The sequence below is a fragment of the Cicer arietinum genome, chromosome 2 (assembly GCF_000331145.2).
Source record: "Cicer arietinum cultivar CDC Frontier isolate Library 1 chromosome 2, Cicar.CDCFrontier_v2.0, whole genome shotgun sequence".
In the NCBI taxonomy this organism is placed as follows: Eukaryota; Viridiplantae; Streptophyta; class Magnoliopsida; order Fabales; family Fabaceae; genus Cicer; species Cicer arietinum.
Window position 1 is genome coordinate 37,120,411 of NC_021161.2, and position 19,424 is coordinate 37,139,834.

The 19,424-nt window shown below is 25.8% G+C and overlaps 2 protein-coding genes across 2 annotated transcripts; one reads left to right on the top strand and one right to left on the bottom strand.

The window, feature by feature from the left end:
• The first annotated feature begins 353 nt into the window (after positions 1–353).
• Positions 354–1,115, top strand: LOC101494330 (uncharacterized). Its single transcript, XM_004490438.4, has one exon. It carries the CDS (start codon positions 376–378, stop codon positions 838–840), a length of 465 nt encoding a protein of 154 aa, XP_004490495.3. The 5' UTR covers positions 354–375; the 3' UTR covers positions 841–1,115.
• Positions 1,116–15,884: 14,769 nt separating this feature from the next.
• On the bottom strand, positions 15,885–17,551 carry LOC101512371 (uncharacterized). The gene has a single exon (XM_004490418.4). It carries the CDS (start codon positions 17,375–17,377, stop codon positions 16,094–16,096), a length of 1,284 nt encoding a protein of 427 aa, XP_004490475.1. The 5' UTR covers positions 17,378–17,551; the 3' UTR covers positions 15,885–16,093.
• Positions 17,552–19,424: the final 1,873 nt, after the last annotated feature.

The following is a 19,424-nucleotide window of genomic DNA, read 5'->3' on the forward strand; positions in this document are numbered from 1 at the left end:
GGAAAAACAGAATGGAACAAAGGGAGAGGTATATTCGTTTCATTTTACAAGAGAAAAACTAAGCTTATAATGTTGTCAATTAGTGAAATTATTTTATTTTTAGTCGATTGTAAGAATTAAGCCAACTTAGCAACCTTTTCAGAGTTGTACTTGAATTGTATTTAAGACCTATTTTTTTTGGTTAGAAATCATTCTCATTTTCTGAAATAACATAAAACAGCATTGCACTCCTCTCTATTAAAAAACATCAATTGAGAACTCTCTCAAATCAAACCCAACTAATTAAATTGCAGTGCAACCGTAATTGTTGTTTTAGTACCGTGGATTTTGAAGTCTCTGCACCGACATATTAATCTATTCTTGCAATTTAAAAGTATGGCACTGTGGTCATCAATGTTTAGCAACTACCCATTAATTTCGGCCATAGTTGCTTTCGCCACGGCTCAATCAATCAAATTCTTAATCGTCTGGTATAAAGAAAAAAGATGGGATCCAACGCAATTAGTTGGATCGGGTGGAATGCCATCTTCTCATTCATCTACCGTTACTGCTCTTGCAACAGCAGTTGGATTACATGAAGGATTTGGAGGAGCAGCTTTCGCTATTGCATTGATTCTAGCATGCATTGTGATGTATGATGCTACAGGTGTAAGATTGCATGCAGGACGGCAAGCAGAGGTTTTGAATCAAATAGTAGTCCAACTTCCTGCAGAACATCCGCTAGCTGACAGTAGACCTCTTCGGGAGCTTCTTGGGCATACCCCGCCTCAGGTCTTTGCCGGTAGTTTACTTGGAATCATGATAGCAGCAGCTATTGGCCATCTAATAAACCATAACTAGTATTTCTCTTTTCTTTTGAAAATTAATATAATTGATAGCATGCTATGCATATTGGCTTTTACCTAAATTAGTTATGGTTTTTTTTAGGACAATTAGTTATGTTAAAAAAATAAAGAATTTTTGTAATGTTATAGACAAACTATATATCAGTTATTCTTTGGTTAGAGAGAAAGTTGAACACGGTTAATATTGAACTCATGTCTTAACATTTTAATTATCTATATTTTTCTGTCATTTGAATTGTATTTATGGGAACACATAATTTCACTCTATATTTTTTGATTAATTGAAGTAACTATATTTATTAATTTATGTCTCATTTGCAAAATAACGTATATTTTGAGCCGGGAAATAATGAGATGTCAGTAATATAGATTAAGAAAAGTTATTTTATTTTGTATTTTTATATATAATTTTTAAGAGAATCTGAATATATAAATAGTCAGACTTATAAGTTTCTAATTTTATCATATATCATTTTATTTTAGGCGTGTCAGACACATATATTTATTACGTTGTAAAAATATAGTTTTTTCCATTAAACTCAACTTTGTCATGTATATATTTAGATTCTTTTTATTATTATATAAATAAATTATCTCTCGTGTTTATAATTAAATTATTATTATTTTTTTAAATTAAAATATGATTTTTATCGATAAGAAATAATTTCTTATTTACAATCCAAAATATTTATTCTTTATGGAAAAAAGTTTCAATGACTAGTAATATTCTTTTTATAGGAAATCGCTAGTAATATATTGAGTAATAAAGATTCTAAGTTTTTGTAGCTTTTAACATTTTCTAGAAGAAAAAAAAGGTTAAAACAACATTAGTCATTTCCAACTCCAAGGCCGGTACACCATTACAACAGGTTACCCTTAACATGTTATTGAAATTTTAAATTAATAAAACGATGGCTAACGATGCATTGAGTATGGTGCACAAATTTAACCATTTGTATATATTCTAAATGCCACCTTGTTTATATGTTTAAACAACATAAACATTTTTAGATCTGACAACCAATCTAACTTTGTACTTAGCAATTGCTCCATCTGGATTTAGTTTGAGTTTGTAGACCCATTTCACTCCAACTTGTTTCTGTTTTGGAGGTAAGTAAATTAAGTACCACGTTTGATTCTTCTCAATTGTTTTGATTTCTTCTATCATTACTTTCTTCTAGGTCCTTTCTTCAAGGCTTCTTCAATATTCAAGGGTTTTGTATTTGCAAATAAAGCAAAGTGAATCAGGTCTCCACTTTTGTCAATTTCACTGTCATTGTATAATTCAAATTCTTTTAAGTGTGTTGGTGGTTGTCTTGCTCTTTGAGATCTGCTTGACTCTATCATTTCTTCAACTTTGTCTACATTGGTCTGATGATCATCTTGAACTTGTAAAGGAATTTGTGTAGGCTGACTTGTGTTGTTGGTCTCCTATTCCCAGTCCCAGTGTTGGCTACTGTCATTCTGTTTCCAGTGTTGGTTGTTGTCTTTCTATTTCTAGTTCCAATTCTCTTGTTCAATGATTCTTACATCTCTGTTGACTGCCACCTTGCCTCTGGCAGCATCATAGAGCTTGTATGCACCAGTTGGATGGTATCCTACTAGTATCATGGCTTCACTTTTGTCATGTATTTTCTTTCTCTTCTGGTCAGACACATGCTTGAACCATAGAGCACCAAATATTCTCAAGTGCCCTACTGCATTCCTTTCTATTAATTATATCATTCAAAAAAATATATCAATTGAAAATTCCCTCAAATCATACTCAACTAGCTAACATAGAAACTAGTGCATGGAATAATATCTACATAGTTATCAATTTCAGTCGTAGTATTATGGATTTTGAAGTCTCTGAAACATCTCAATCCAATTTAAAAAATATATTTTTACAATATAAAAGTTTGTAGTGTAACTACAACCACAATTTTAAAATATGTCAAGTACGATGTAGTTTTCAATGTTTAGCATTATTCATTGGTTTTCCACTATAGTTTCTTTCCCCACGCACAATCCATCAAATTCTTAATTCTTATAGGGAAAAAATATGGAATCCAAAGCAATTAGTGGGATTTGGTGGAATGCCATCTTCTCATTCAAATATAGTTACTTCTCTTGCTACAACAATTGGATTTTCATAAAGGATTTGCAGGACTAATTTTCGCTATTGCCTTTTATTCTAGCTTGCAATGTGATGTATGATGCTACTAGTGTAAGATTGCATGCAAGACACCAAGAAAAGGTTCTTAACCAAATTATTGTCCAACTTCCCATTAAACATCCTCTAGTTGAAAATAGACTGCTTCCTTAACTTCTTGGGCATACCCCACTTAGATCATTGTCAGTAGCTTATATGGATTCATATCAGCACTTATAGTGTGTAATAACTTATAAAACACATACACTCACAAAGACACAAGACATATTATTGATACTAACACGTTGATATTGATATAATAATTTGAAAAAATTAATTAATTGAATGTAATTAATGTGTTGGTGTTCAACTTGACAAATGAACATTGAAACATATATTCAATTAGAAGTGTCAATGCTATAGAGTTAACAATCATGGTTTGTAAATAATTGAGGATTCCTTTATTGGCATCTCTAAACTTCGTTGTATAGAATAAATGGTGTACTTCTAGGATTGGAGAGATCTTCTCTAACTTGTTAATAAGAAGATAACAAACTTTTGAGGCGGATAATTGTCTACATTTTAGAAACAATAAAAAAGTAGTTTTATTATGTTTAAAAATTATATTCATTAACTAGTATTTCATCTTCTTCCAATAACAATAGTCAACTTCAAGTTTCTCGTCAAAGTAATATGATCACACAATTCAGAAAATCAAAACACAATATTTTCATAAAGTAAGTTTTGCCTTAGGTCTATTTACTTTGTGAAAATATTTCATATTTTTATTTTTTAAAATTTTGCTAAATTAACACGGAAATACATCACCCTAATTATCATTTCATCTTCTTTTCATCACAATAGTTCATTTTAAGAAATTCTCACATCTTCTTGTAATTAAGTTAAAGTGTACACATATTTTTATAAAATGAAAATAGAAAATAGGTTCAAAGAATAAACAGATCTTAAACCGTTTACTTTGTGAAAATATTTTTCGTTTTTATTTCTTAAAATATGTGTTAATCTTACTTGTAAATAAGGAGGCAAAATACTTTTAAAGTAAACAATTATTTACTATTTCAAAAAACATTAGAAATATCAAAAAAATTATTTTAATTATTGCTTAAAATGAATCTTATTAATTAATATTTTATTTTATTTTCATCACAATAATTTACTTTTCAAAAGAAACGTGCATTTAAAAAAATGTAAACATGAAAGGTTTTCATTGAATAATCCGTCCTTAGCAACTAAGTTTAACCCAAATTTTAGATAATAAAAATTGAAAACAATTTCACAAAATATTTATATAGCCTAGCGTTTTTACGAATGATTTACGAGTTAACAATTGATCTATATTACTTTAAAAACAAAAACTTTTTATATTGATGTATTTGAGAACAATTGATCTATCTTACAAAATTTACCTAATCACATTATCCAAATATCATAATCCCAGTTTTTTAAAGACAGCAACAACCAATATCCTCATCATGTGTACACAAAAGGGTTATTTTGATCTCACCCTTTAGAAGAACACAAACTGTAAACTTCGTTTCTTAATTATTTGTTAATATGTTACTGTAAAAATTTATTATCGATTTGTTAATTTAAAATATACACAAATATTTTGTCAGCCAAATTCTAATTGTTAACGCCTAATGGCTATTGAACAAGAGCATCTCCAATTAATTATCTTTTTATTAGTTTTAAAAGTTTCTAAAAATAAATTATAAATTGTGTGAATTTATAGTAATATTTACCGAGTGAAATCAGATTGTTATATTAAAACCTTTCACAGATTGTTCATTTCAACAAAAGTATGTAGCGCAAAGAAAGAATAAAGTGAGAGGAAAATTTTGAAACAATTAATAATAGTGAAGTTATTAGTTATTGCTCACCAAAATTTTGTTAAGAATTCAATTTTAATTTGGGGTGTTATTGTAAGACTGAGGGAGAATTGAAGAAAACTATTATTATCAAAACAATATTTTTTTGCGGAAACCATTTACACTTGACTTTTATTCACAAGCTAAGCACATGTTTTTACATATTTTTACACGGATTTGGACCTAGTTTTACTATATAGTGAATTGATTGATTTTGAATTTAGTTGTGCATTGAGTATTTAAAGAAAAGACTAAAGGACAGTAGCTTGGAATGCTATTTATGACAATATGTTATTCAGCCTAACCAGTCAGCTCTTTCTTGCTTTTCTTTCTTATTTCTCTATACTTAACCGATCTTCAATCCTCTTCAAACAAATATAACACCATGGAAAGGACATAAAAAAATATGTATTTTTTATTAGGAGAATTATACGGGCCTAAAAAAATACTAGCAAAATATAAAAGTTTACGTATACTATAAGTTTTAAAAACAAAGAAGACTTTGAATTAAAAAACAGAAACAGATTTTATGAAAAAACAAATGTTTAGATTTTTTGACAAAAAAACATAGAATCAAATTTTTAATATTATTGATTTATTTACAAGTTTTTTGTTTTAATTTTTATATTATTGATATTATTTATAATTTAGATAAAGAAAGATAAATTTTTAACCTTTTTTTTTATTTTATCAAAAGACCGATTTTTATTGTCTCTTTTTTCTAAGAGTAGATAGAAGTCTCTAAAATATACTGTTAATTGAACCATATTAATAAATTAGATTGTACTACATACAAAAAAAAAATTAAATCAATGGTTCATAAATTGAATCACATATTTAAAACAACTCAGTTAACCAAACTTAAAAACTAGTTTAATAATTTTAAAACTTTTTTAACCTCAATTAAGATTTTTTTCTCTCAGAAAATTTTCGAATTTTTTTTTTCTTTTCAAAAACACAATATAGAAAAAGGAGAAATTTTTTCCGAATAAAATCAAAAATATTTTAAATCATTTTTTCTTGAAAATTTTTTATATCTACTTTTTTCATAAAAACTGTTTATCAAAAAAATTTATACATTTATTTTTCTCAAAAATATGATTTTTTTTTTTAAAGAATTACAAAATTATTTTTTTTGAAAAATTTGTTCTAAATCTATTTTAACTAAAAAAAAGAATCAAAAGATTAAACTGGTTTATATTTATAAATCAATTTCAAACTAGTTTAGAACTATATTGAATTTTATTCAAACGTGGTTTTAAAAAACTAAATCAAACAATTAATATGATGTAATTAGGTTAATTTTTACTCCATAAATATAAACTAATTAATTAATTCTCACCACATAATCAAAATAATTGAATTCATTAGTGGTTGAGGTCCTTGTGGGTCTTGGAGTTATTGTAACAGAGCTTCACTGGAAATTTTTAAGAAGGATGTTGAACATGTACTAATGCATAATTTCTATTCTATAAAAAAAATGTTTAATTGTAGTTTTAGTTCCCTTAGTTTAGCTGAATTGCAAATGTAATTTTTATTTTATTTATCTTATTTTGGTTCCCAAATAAAATTTTAGTCCAAAATTTAATGAAGTTTCATTTTTTCAAATCACACAACACCATTTATAAAAAGAAACTTGCCCTTGCTCTGTAGTTTCTTTTTTCCCATATTTTTTTTACGATTTCGTTTTTTTAATGCAATAATTTTTAATTTTAACAACTTGAAGTCTGTTCAAATTAGCATAATAATATTGATCTATTATTAATTTTAATTGGTAATTTTAATATCATTAATGTTATAAATTCATCAACGATATATATTATATTATAATTATATATATGTTATTGCTTTTTGCTATATTGTAGTCTTGTACTATTAAGATGAGTATTGTAAATTTTTTCGAATATTTATCATTTTTATTTTAGTAAATTTGTAGTTGTATTAATATAATTTGAATATCACTCTTTCAATCCAAGAAAAGAAAGGTAGACCTGCAACATTTTTCATTAATTGCAATTTATGTAATTATGATATCCACGCATGTATGATTAATTAACACACTCCAAGAACAATTAAAAAAGAAAAGAAATAAATGCTCAGAGTCAGAATGTAATGTTAACGTAAAATAGTGTAACTCACATTTACACATTGTTTGGTTGAAGTGAAAGTAAGAGGAAAGAAACTTGGAGAAGAGAAAACACTAATTCCAAAACACTTTTCAATAATTGGAAAAGTAGAAGAAAATTGGAAGAAAAGAATGATTCAGATGTCGGACCCACAAAAAAGCTTTCTTCTGATTAATGGAGAGAAAGCTCGCTGGCCAACAAATCTGTTGTATTTTTTCTGTTGTTTTTTTTTGTCAAACTTGTTTTTATCGTAGTCTTAATACTTTTTTTTATCTTTTTTAATTTTTTAATATATTCTGGAAGAATTTTTTTAATATAAATAATAAATAAATAAATAAATAATGGAGTAATATTCTAAATAAATTATTAAAATATATTTGTGCATCAATATATCACATTTTTATGTTGAAAAATTTATGTCATTCATTAAAATTATATTTTTTCTTTTCTCTCACTTTTATTCACTTTCACTTCAATAATCAAAGATAATCTGAAATGTTTAAGTGTTTAAGACATTAACACAACACCTTAATTAATCACAATTGTTTCTTTTTTCTTATAAAAATATACTGGCACTACGCCAAAAATGACATTTTATAACGTTTATTAAATACAAGTGATGTTGTATAATATTTTAAAAATAATGGAGGATACAACAGCGCTTTTTTGACAATCGCTATAGAAAAAACGCTGTTGTATGGTCATATAGGGTCACATAGCGCTTGCACATAATGTTTACAAGGCTTTTACAGCGTTTTTTTCAAAAGCGCTGTAAACTGAAGCGCCCTCACATAATATTTTACAGCGCTTTTGGAGCGCTTTAAATATAGCGCTCCCACCTTATGTTACATAGCTTTTAAAGCGTTTTTTGTACAAGCGTTGTAAAATACTTGCGCTTTCACATAATTAAATGACCTATTAGAGCGCTTTTTATAAAAGCATTGTAAAAGACTTGTGTTTTCACATAATTAAAGAATCTATTAGAGTGCTTATTATACAAGCGTTGTAAAATCATTCAAAATTTGAATGGATCCAAAAAGTAAATTAGTATTGAACCAAAACATTAGTTTTCTTCTCTCCCCTCTACCCAGAACACGTTAAACTCCTTCTCATCTTTCACCCAAAACCAGTTTGTCAAAACGCTAAATCCCTAAACTCTCAATCTCGAGCCCCAATCCGTTGCTTTCTCCTTCTCATCATCGATCAACCTCGAACTCCAATTTGTTGCCTTCTTGCCTTCGTTCAATCTCAAACCCTAATCTATCACTTTCTCACCTTTACCCTCTTGCCTTCATCGCCTTCACCTCGACGAACATTCTGACTCGCGACCACCATTATCGCACCACATCCACGACGAAAATGTGACATGACAGTGTGACCACCTTTCTCGCATCATCGGTAAATTTAGATTTCTGTTTTTTTTTTTATGTTAGTTTAAATTTCATATAAAATATATATTTGAAATTTTTTCTTAGTTATATGTATTTTCTGTGTTATTTTGAATTTTCGTGTATTTGATTTAGAGTTAGGGTTCATTTTAGAGATTAATTTTGAATTTTAGCGAGTTTGATTGAGAGTTAGGGTTTATTCTAGAATTTGTTGAAACATAATTCAATTCTTTGTTGAAACAAAATTTAGTCCGCATCATCCACCACAAGCATCATTTGTTGAAATATAATTCAATTCTTTGTTATTCTTGGTAACACTTGTTCTTGGAATATTATAGCTATTATTCTTGGTAACATCATCTAAATTTTTTTGGTTATGTTGTAATTGAATTGAGGTTCTTGAGATGTTTTTTCTTGTTGGAACTTTTGAGTCATGATTTGGTGACCCTTTTGATTCGTTTAGATGTGTTTTGTTAGTATTCTTCATGGGTAGTAAATGAATTGATGAATTTCTTAGCTTGTTGTTTTTAAGTTTGAAGATTTTTCACATGAAATTGCAGCCTAATTGAACTTTTTCAACTTTGTTCTTGTTGGTTTTTCCTTCCCATGAAATTGCAGCCTAATTCTGACTCGCGACCACCGTTATCGCACCACATCCACGACGACAACGTGACCTGACCGTGTGACCACCTTTCTCGCATCACCGATAAATTTAGATTTCTGTTTTTTTTTTTTATGTTAGTTTAAACTTCATATTAAATATATATTTGAAATATTTGCTTAGTTATATGTATTTTCTTTGTTATTTTGAATTTTCGCGTGTTTGATTTAGAGTTAGGGTTCATTTTAGGGATTAATTTTGAATTTTAGCGAGTTTGATTGAGACTTAGAGTTTATTTTAGAATTTGTTGAAACAAAATCGTGCTAAGTCAAATCAATAGACAAAATCGTGCTAAGTTCGAAGATGTTCATTGTATGGGTACAAAAAGTCTCCCAAAATTTATTGATGAAAAGGTTTGTTTTGATTTGTACTTTTCATGGGGTGAATTGTAATTAAAAAATAAAATACATTTAACTTGTTTGTTTAAGTTTAGATGAAAAAGAGCAAATGAGTGGTACCTAGACGTGAAGAGATTTATGTTGAAACCCGTACTCGTAAAGATTGATCAATTGTCAATGAAAAGGATGCAAGAGTGAATGTAAGTTTTGAGCTTTAATCGATTCTATATAGTGACTTACTTTTTTTAGTATAGTGAATTAATTTTTTATAGTGTTGTTTGTTTTGGAAGACAATTGATAGTATTTCGTAGAGTGACTTATAGTAAAGATTCAATGTTATTAGTTTGCTGTTTTATAATTTGTTATTCAAGTGCTGAATTTCGTCATCTACTAGTTGTTATAATATTGGAAGGCCTCAATGTTATTGTTTTATAATTTGCTACTCAAGTGCTGAATTTTGTAATCTGCTAGTTGTTATAATATTGGAAGGACTCAATGATAATGTTTTATAATTTGATACTCAAGTGCTAAATTTTGTAACCTACTAGTTGTTATAATATTGAAATGACTCAATGATAGTGCTTTATAATTTACTACTCAAGTGCTGAATTTTGTAATCTGCTAGTTGTTATAATATTGGAAGGACACTATGTTGTTGTTTTGCTAATCTAGGATATTGCTTTCTTAATATACTTATTTTACAACGCTTTTTAATAAAAATAGAATAAGAATGCACTTATTACAACGCTTTTTTTGAAAAAGCGCTGTAAAACGTGCATAAGAATGCACCTATTACAACGTTTTTTTGAAAAAACGTTGTAAAACTAGTACAACAAGCATCGTGTTTTTAGAAAGGATTTACAACGTTTTTTATTTATTTTAAAGAGCGTTGGTGTATCTTTTTAAAGCGCTAGATACTACAACGTTTAATTTTTTGAAAAAACGCTGTAAATAGCTTTAAAAGAGCGCTGTAAAATACTATTTTTCGCATAGTGTGGTCATAATTCAGAAATTACTTGCTAGCTACACTCTTAAAAAATAAACTCAAAATCCTTTCCAATATGCACCTATCCACAAGAATCAATGTTCTTTAACGATTAACACTAATATTCAAAACAATTAAAAAAAAAAATCTCTTTAGCAGATAAATTTAATCCAAATTTTAAAAAATAAAAATAAATTTTTTTCACAAAATATACCTGGCCTAACATTATTTTAATGTATGAGTAAGCAAGCTAACAACACCAATATGTTTCTATATTGTTACTTTAAAAAAAATTAAAATAGTTTTGTAATTAATTGTTAATTTTCAATCAATAAGTTTCTTGTTGATCCAATTTTCGGATATTTTATTAATATATTCTTTTTTTAAAATTTGACACCAAATTACCCCACATTGAAAAAAAAAAAATCAAAATTTTCTATTTTTTAAACTCTTTAGGTGATCGCATTATGGATCTGCGACTCTTTGGGTAAATTTTTTTTACATGGAATAAAAGGTTACATCATGAGGATGCAACCATGTACTCGTTTAAATATTTGTGTTTCCCTCATTTTGGCACTTGTAAAATTGTTTATTAATAAATTAAAAATAATTATAATATTTTTAAAAATAAAATTTTATTAATAAAAGAAAATACATTAAATTGAAGAAAAAAAATGTGATTGACTAGATGTGACTAAACAAATAACGTGTTATATTATTTTAACAACCCCTCCTATTTAGTAGATAAATTTAAATTATTATAATAACTATATATTGTTTTGCAGATAAATTAACAACTTAATTATATTTTGTCAACGACTTCCTCTTTTGTTTTTTTATCTGGATTTAATAAATAAAAATTAATAATTTTGTCGATAAACTATATCAGTTATAACCATCTACACGTTTTGAAATTTTTTTTCTTCTCATTTTAATTTATTATTTAATAAATAAATAATATTTTAAATATTTTAAAAAATTAAAATACTATTAATAAATACATAAAAGAAAAATATGAAAAATATGTGGTTAAATAGATGCGCCAAAACAAACAATGTGTTATATTATTTTAACAACTCTCTTCTATTTTATATATGAATTTATATTATTATAATAACTATTTTTTTTTTTCCAGATAAATTGCCCACTTAGTTCTATTTTGTGAACAACTCCCTCTTATTTTTGTTGTTCTCCGAATCGAATTGAAGAAAAACAAAAAAAATAGGAGGAAGCTGTTAACAAAATAGAATTAAATGGCTAATTTATCTAAAAAATAGAAAAATATTGTTATAATAATATAAATTTATCTACAATAGAATATTAAAGTGAAGAGAACAAAAAATACATTAAATTTAAATTAACCATATCCCGATTGCAAACGGGGACCACCGACTTTTCACTTTGATGCATTTTTTTTTCTTCTTTATTTGTTTCGTGTGTATTAATATAATATACTATTTTTAATTATAATTATTTTTATTATTATTATTATTATTTTTATTTATTTGATCCGAAAAAAAAAAGTCGTTAACAAAATGAAATTAAACTGCTAATTTATCTGCAAAACTTGTTATAATAATTTAAATTTATCTACAAAATAAGAGAAATTTATTAAAATAATATAACACGTTTTCTTCAATTTGATGTATTTTATTTTATTTTTTAAAATGTTATAATTATTTTTAATTTATTAAATAAATAATTTTATACGTGTTAAAATGAAGGGAAAAGAAATATTTAATCAGACGATCTTCTATTATATATAAATAAACTTTTCTTTTCTAAAGGGTTTAAAAAGTAAAATATTTTAATTTTTTTTTTTCAATATAGAACAATTTAATGTCAAATTTAAAAATAAATATAAAAAGTCCCCAATTATCGCATACACCGAATCACCTTAGTACTAAACAACTATTTTTATATATTATATTAATTTATTTGAACAATGGATCTATCTTATAATTTACCCAATCACGTATCCAAATATCATAATCTCATTTTGCTAAAGACGGCAACAACAATATCCTTTATCATGTGTACACAAAAGGGTTATTTTAATCTCACCCTTTAGAAGAACACAAACCATAAGCATCATTTGCTAATCATTTGTTAATATATTTAAATAAAATAAAATAAAACCATGTTAATTCATTCACATCAATAGAGTATATCATATATAAATACAAATTATACACCGTTAAAAATAAAAATGTTAAAAATAAAAATAATAAATCGACGAATATATTTACAACATTCAAATTAATAGAATAAAATAATACAATACTTACAAATATTTTATCAAAATCAAGATGATTTGAATATTCATGCTTCAAGATCCACAATATAATCATTGGTTGTAATCGAAGTTTGATTTGTCAATCTAAATCAAATGAACACTATAACAAAACGAAAAATCAAATAAATACTATATTAAGATAAAAAAATTAAACAACATTAATTTGAGACGACAAAATTACGAAGAAAAAATAACAAAAAAAAAGATTAATTTATATAAAAACTATTTATTTAGATTAAAATTAAAAAATAAAATAATACAAGGGTGATTCCGAAAGAAGAAAAAAAATACCAAAACCACCTTGTTTTTCAATGAACTTAAAAGAAGGGAAACTATAAGGGAAAGTTATCTCCCAAAAGATCATTAATTTAAAATATACTCACAAATATCTCGCAAATGCTGTTACCGTAGAACATGATTATTAATTTAAAATATATATACACAAATATTTTGTCTTTTATTAAAACTTTCTTTTTTATTTTATTTTTGTACAATTATTTTTAAAATTTATAAAAACAAGTTTGTAAAATTAGAGTGAAATTAATAACAATTGTCATATTAAAAACTCTCCAAAATTGAGCAAATGTGTGTAGAGGAAAGAAGAAATAAAGTAAGAGAAATTTTTGAGACAATTATTAATAGTGAAGTGATTAGTTATGTTATGGCTCACCAAACTATCGTGAAGAGTCCAATTTTAATTTGGGTCATTGTTTAAAAATTTCAAATAAGATGATATATGTGTTGCTTAAATAAAAGGGTACTTGGAAGTTTGATATATCTAATTAAATATTTAATATATATATTAATTTTTTAACTATTATTTTTGTTTATATTTTATTAATATAGAAAAAGTATAATTTTCAATGTGTTTAATGTATTAAATACACAATATTAAACATTAAAAAAATAAACATAAAAATGTCAAAATGATTTAACAGTTGTGATTAATTAAAAGTATAAAAAATATTTAAATTCATAATATATATGAATTAAATCTAAATAAATACACAACATTAACTAAAGATTTACTTTTATTCTTAAACATAAGTCCTACTCCTTTCAGAATAAAATGTAAATAAAAAATAGTAGCTAAAAAGTTGATATGTTTAGATATTCTTAGTTAGATATTCTTTTACTTATATTTTATTTCAGAATAATATATTCTATTTTGTCCATTTTCCAAGATCCTTCTAATGTTTCAATTGCATTAATGATTTCTGTACTAAATTTCTCTTAATTATGATATATCTTTTTATTCATTTTATAATAAATATTAGATATAATATATTCAACGATCCATTAATTTAATTTCAAGTAATAATTCAATCTTTTATTTTTTTTATCAATTTGATCAATTATTTAATTTTAAATAAAATTTTTATTCTTTATATCTTAAAATGTCAATAATATTATTATTATTTACAAAAAATTATAAAATTAATCAAAATTTTCAAACAAAAACCATAAAATTAATTATCATTTTCAACATAAAGCAAATTTTATCAAATTCATAATTCAAATCTTCAAATCTTTAAATAAACTCATATTTTCATTCTTTATTTGATGAATTTGATGTTGTTGGAAATAAAAATTTCAGTTTATTTGAATATTTGAGTTATGAATATATGAATTTTCTTGAAATTTATAATGAATTTTATAAGTTTTGTTTGAAGATTTTGATAAATTTTATGAGTTTCTGAAAGAAAAAAAAAAGAAAGAAAAATGATATTGTTGATAATTTAAAACATACAAGATTAAACTGTTATTTAAAATGAAATAAAAAATCAAATAAAAAATAACTAAATTATTATCTGAAATTAAATTAAACAATTCTGTGAATTATTTTGTTTAAATATTATAATAAAACTTAAAAATGAAACTCACTTTTTAAGGATAAATTACGAAACCAATTTAAATTTTCATTAAAAATTTTATATATAATAAATTTTCTAAATTGTTGATTTAGTTAACATGATTTTATATAAAAGTTATTAACAAATACTCGAATGATATTTATTAAACAATTAAAAAAATTGAAATATATGTTTAATGCTTAAAATTTTAAAATTAATTTTTTTAAATATATATTTTTTTTAATTTCTTAACAAATATTATAACAATTTTTAGCGTGTTATATATATATATATTAATATATATATACATAAGTTTTTGTCAGTTCTCTTTAGAAAGTCCTTTCCATATTTCATCCAAGATGTTCAAAAAATGTTAGACAGGAATGACGTCACAAAAGGCGCAGGGCAGGCTCTAGAGTCTTTGACCAAGAATAACATCTTTAAAGTTGCAGCAAATACGGGAAAAGTAAAAATTAAACCAACGACAAACACATATATTCATCATTATTCAACAGCTATTCCTGCAACAATATAAGGAGACAATCTCTCATAATCATAAAATATACTAATCAGAATTATTTATTATTTTTTTCGTTATAAAAATATACTACCTTCTACTTTTATTTCAAAGATCCATTGTTTTACTTTTTTTTTGGTTTTTTTAATGGGTTTATTTTTATGTTAATATTCTTGAAATAATTTTTATATTTAAAATTGTTAGATTTAATTATTTATATCATAAGAAAATTAGCAGTATATTAAAAAAATAATAATAAAAACACATATTTTATTAATTATTGGACCACTATAATATTTTATATTTAAAAAATAAATATTTATAAATTTTTTAACAATTTGATTACGATAAATAAATAAATAACTGAGACTTCATAACTATTAATTGTTTTATTAATCGTAACTTTATAATTATATTTGTAACTATTAAATAATATTATCACCATACTAAAAACAACTTTCTAAAATATTATTATAATTATATATTTATTTCAATTATTTTAAGATAAAAAATATTTTAATTTATAATATTTTATAATCAAATTTAAAATATTTTAATAATTTTTAAATTTAATTAAAATAATATAATTTATTTATTGATCTATTTTAATTAAAATATAAATAACGAATATAGATACCACCACTTAAATACCCAACGAATTAAAACTCAAATATTTAAATTATATCAACCGACTATTATAGGACTCTTAACCTTATCTATTCGCATCTCAATCCACATCCCCGAATAACTCACGAATTATTAGCCATAAATTACTAGCTAGCTATGTAAACTCTTTCTTTTTTTTTTCGAATTAAAAACGATTTCAGAATTCTTTTCGAATATGCACCTATATCCACAAGAATCAATGTTCTTTGACACCAAAATATTCCCAATAATAAAAAAGAAAGAAAAAAACCAAAAAATATCACCACCAACAGATAGTGATTCCAAAACCAAGAAATTGAATGAATCTTTTATACATGCAGTATATATCACATCACGCACACACATCAAAAGAACACTTAAACCACAGCTTCCAGCAAAAAAAAACTCGTCCGCCGTCAATTCCAGCCGTCACCACCCGGTGCCGCCGCCTGCCGTGGCAATGCTGACCTGTCAGGGAAATACGAATATCTACGCTCGGAAACCACATCAGGTAAATCTGAACCATTACTGTAAGCAACATTGTTCACAATTGGTGAATATGCGAAATAAACAGGTTGACCGGTAGGTCCGGTTACTGGCCTCACTGCTTGGTAGAATCCTGAAGCTGTTTGGATCAGATAAACCGGTGACACTTCATTTGGATACCCCATCGAGTAACCACTAGCCACATTATACCTTTCTGGTGAAAGCGATGACTGAACCGGAACCGGTCCAGAAACATGAACCGGAACCGGTCCAGAAACATGAACCGGTCCAGAAACATGAACCGGAACCGGTCCACGAGCATGAACCGGAATCGAACCGGAATGAAGTTGAACTTGAGTATGATGAGCAGGTACATTAGTAACTAACGGCGTCACTTTTTCCGTAGTGTAACAGTCAACATCGCCGTTAATTCTTCCTTTTTCTCCGTCACTTTTCATTTGCTGTTCATTATTCGCAGCCTGCACTTCATGAATCTCGGTTTCTCTAACCGTCTCGGGCCCACATTCCATGTCTTTCGCCGCGAAATCCGGAACCGTCGCCGGGAATTCCGCCTGATTTGCCGCGGAGTACGGCTTATCTAATCCAAACAGGTAATCCGGATTCGTAGTTGGCGGCGGAGAAGAATCTTCCAACGGCTGAACGTGAACGGAATTGAGAGCTTCAACGAACCAATTACCTTCCGATTTGGAGTCCTCCGCGGCAGTGAGATTGATCGCAGAGGCGGAAGAACCAGAAGATGCATTTGCATTTTTGTTAGGGATTGGAAAAATGAAGAGCCTCATCCTCGCTGGTTTAGGTGAAGCGCGAAAGAGACGATCGTACTCGATCATCATTTGATCGAGATCTTCTTCATTGGTAACTGAGATCAAAGCATCAAGATCTTCACCGGGGAGTTGGTATTTGAAGCAGACGTCGGAATTCGCCATTGATGAGAGCTTAACAATGAGAGTGGATAATTTGACAGTGCGATCTACGGCGAGGATTTTGGTGTCGCCGCCGATGTATGAAAAGTGATTGTCGTGTGACCTAGGTTGGATTTTTCCACCGTAGCTGATCATGAGCTTGACTTTGTAACCGTTGGAAGATAACGGCAGTTCATCGAATGATGAACGATTGTCATTGTCGAGCAATTCGCGAGATTGAGGGGAGGAATTGCCTGAATTTGGATGGGAAGAGAAGGAATGATGCTCCATCAATGATGATGGTGATGGGAATTAGGTTTTTTTTTTGGGAATTTTGGGAAGTGAAAGTAGAGAGTGGAGAGTGGAGAGTGATGAGTTGAGAGGATTGTGAAAAAATGGCTGAAGACAAACCAGTTAAATGAGAAGAAAAGAAGAGAGTGAAATTTCATTTATAGTTGGAGATCATGAAATAAGGACCCACTTATCTTTTACTTTTTTTTTTTTTATAAGATTTGTTTTACGAAAATGTATATTAAAAAATAACAGAAAGGAAAAAAATATGGAATTATAAAAGATACGATATTTATGTTTATTGTTTGAAAGTAAAAAATGAAACGGAATTTTGTTTTTTTGCGGAATGATAAGATATTAGGACTGATGAGTTATAATCTAGATTAGAAAAATAGAAAAAGTTATATCTTCTAGTACCATAAAAATGTTATACATCTTTAAAAAATTTAATGTGATATTATAAAAAATTTATACTAGTAATTAATTATCAATATCATGTCATTGAAAATTTTAAGTTTTATAATAATTACTTTTAAATTATGTTTAATGGTTATGATGTGTGTATAAATGTTAGTTATTTGGTTTTGGAAAAGATGAAAAGATATTAAGAACAAATAAATTAGAAGTTCTAGATGATCATTCAGAAAAGAAAAAAGAAGTTCTAGATGATGAAAAGTTATTTCCTTAAAAAATGAGTAAAAGTTATAAATAATATCATAAATAAATAAATAAAACGAATAAAATAGAAAATATAATATGATAAAATAAGAAAAAAAAGTAAATAAAATGACTTTTAGAATGAGATTTTTTTGAATGAACTGATTTTAAAATTAGATGTGAGCAAATAAGAAAAAAAATAATATTGTTTCTAATTATTTTGTTAAACAAAGTGATTTATTTTATCGAGTTAAATTTATAAAGTGTAATTATTCATTTAAATTTTTTAATAAAAAAACATTTATACATTTATTTTATAAAAAACAAGTTATATATATATATATATATATATTTATGGTTGAACAAAGTATATCTACATTTACAAATCAAATACTAATCATTTGAAGGTTTGATACCTCTCAAGATATATTTTAACTACATATTTTATAATAATAATAATAATAATAATAATAATAATAATAATAATAATAATAATAATAATAATAATAATAATAATAATAATAATAATAATAATAATAATATTTTGTTGAATCATTGAATGTATATATTTTTTTTGGCACAATTGAATGTATATTTTTAACAAAAATATTTTTTTTGAATTTATTTGATTTTTTTACACTAATAATTTACATAAATGAAATTTATTTTTATTTTATTAAAAAAAAACTGTTATAATATTAAATAATAATATTAATGATAATATAGGATACGATTGTCACAGTAAATAATGACAATTTTTAATTTTTTTAGAATGAATTACAATAAAATATTTAAAATAACACAAGTTTTACGATCAAACTCATTTATAAATAATATGTCATTTATCTATTAATAATTTAATTTAATAATTTTAGAATATATTAATTTTAAAATGTACCATTGAAATCCCTATAAAATAAAATTTTAAAAAACATAATCAAGTCTTACAGTACTTACAGCTAGTATTATTGTATGAGTAAAAAACAGTAAGTCTTATTGTGTAGTATTCGTTTTATTTTAATTTTAAAATGCATCAACAATATTAGCTGAAAGCATAATTAATTTTCTATAAATTAATTACTTTTAGAAAGTTACTTTTAGGATTCCTTTAATTACAAATCCAAAATTAGCAAAAATAATTTCTTTAATTATGATATAAATTTAAAATTAAATTTGGATAACAATTGTGTTGTCAAATAAATTTTTTTAAGAAAAAAGTACAATAAATTTTTTTTTCGACAATCGATCAAAATTGTTAGTTATTATGGGTGCTTATTTTTGCTCTTTGAATTTTTTTTTCGAGTTCTCTTTGTATTTTTTGGTATAGGGAGTCTCTATGTATTATATCTATAAATTATAGTATAGATAATATAATATTTATAAAATAAAA

Coding starts and splice junctions, on each gene's coding strand:
- LOC101512371 (XM_004490418.4), bottom strand. CDS start 17,377: ATGGAGCATCATTCCTTCTCTTCCCATCCAAATTCAGGCAATTCCTCC.
- LOC101494330 (XM_004490438.4), top strand. CDS start 376: ATGGCACTGTGGTCATCAATGTTTAGCAACTACCCATTAATTTCGGCC.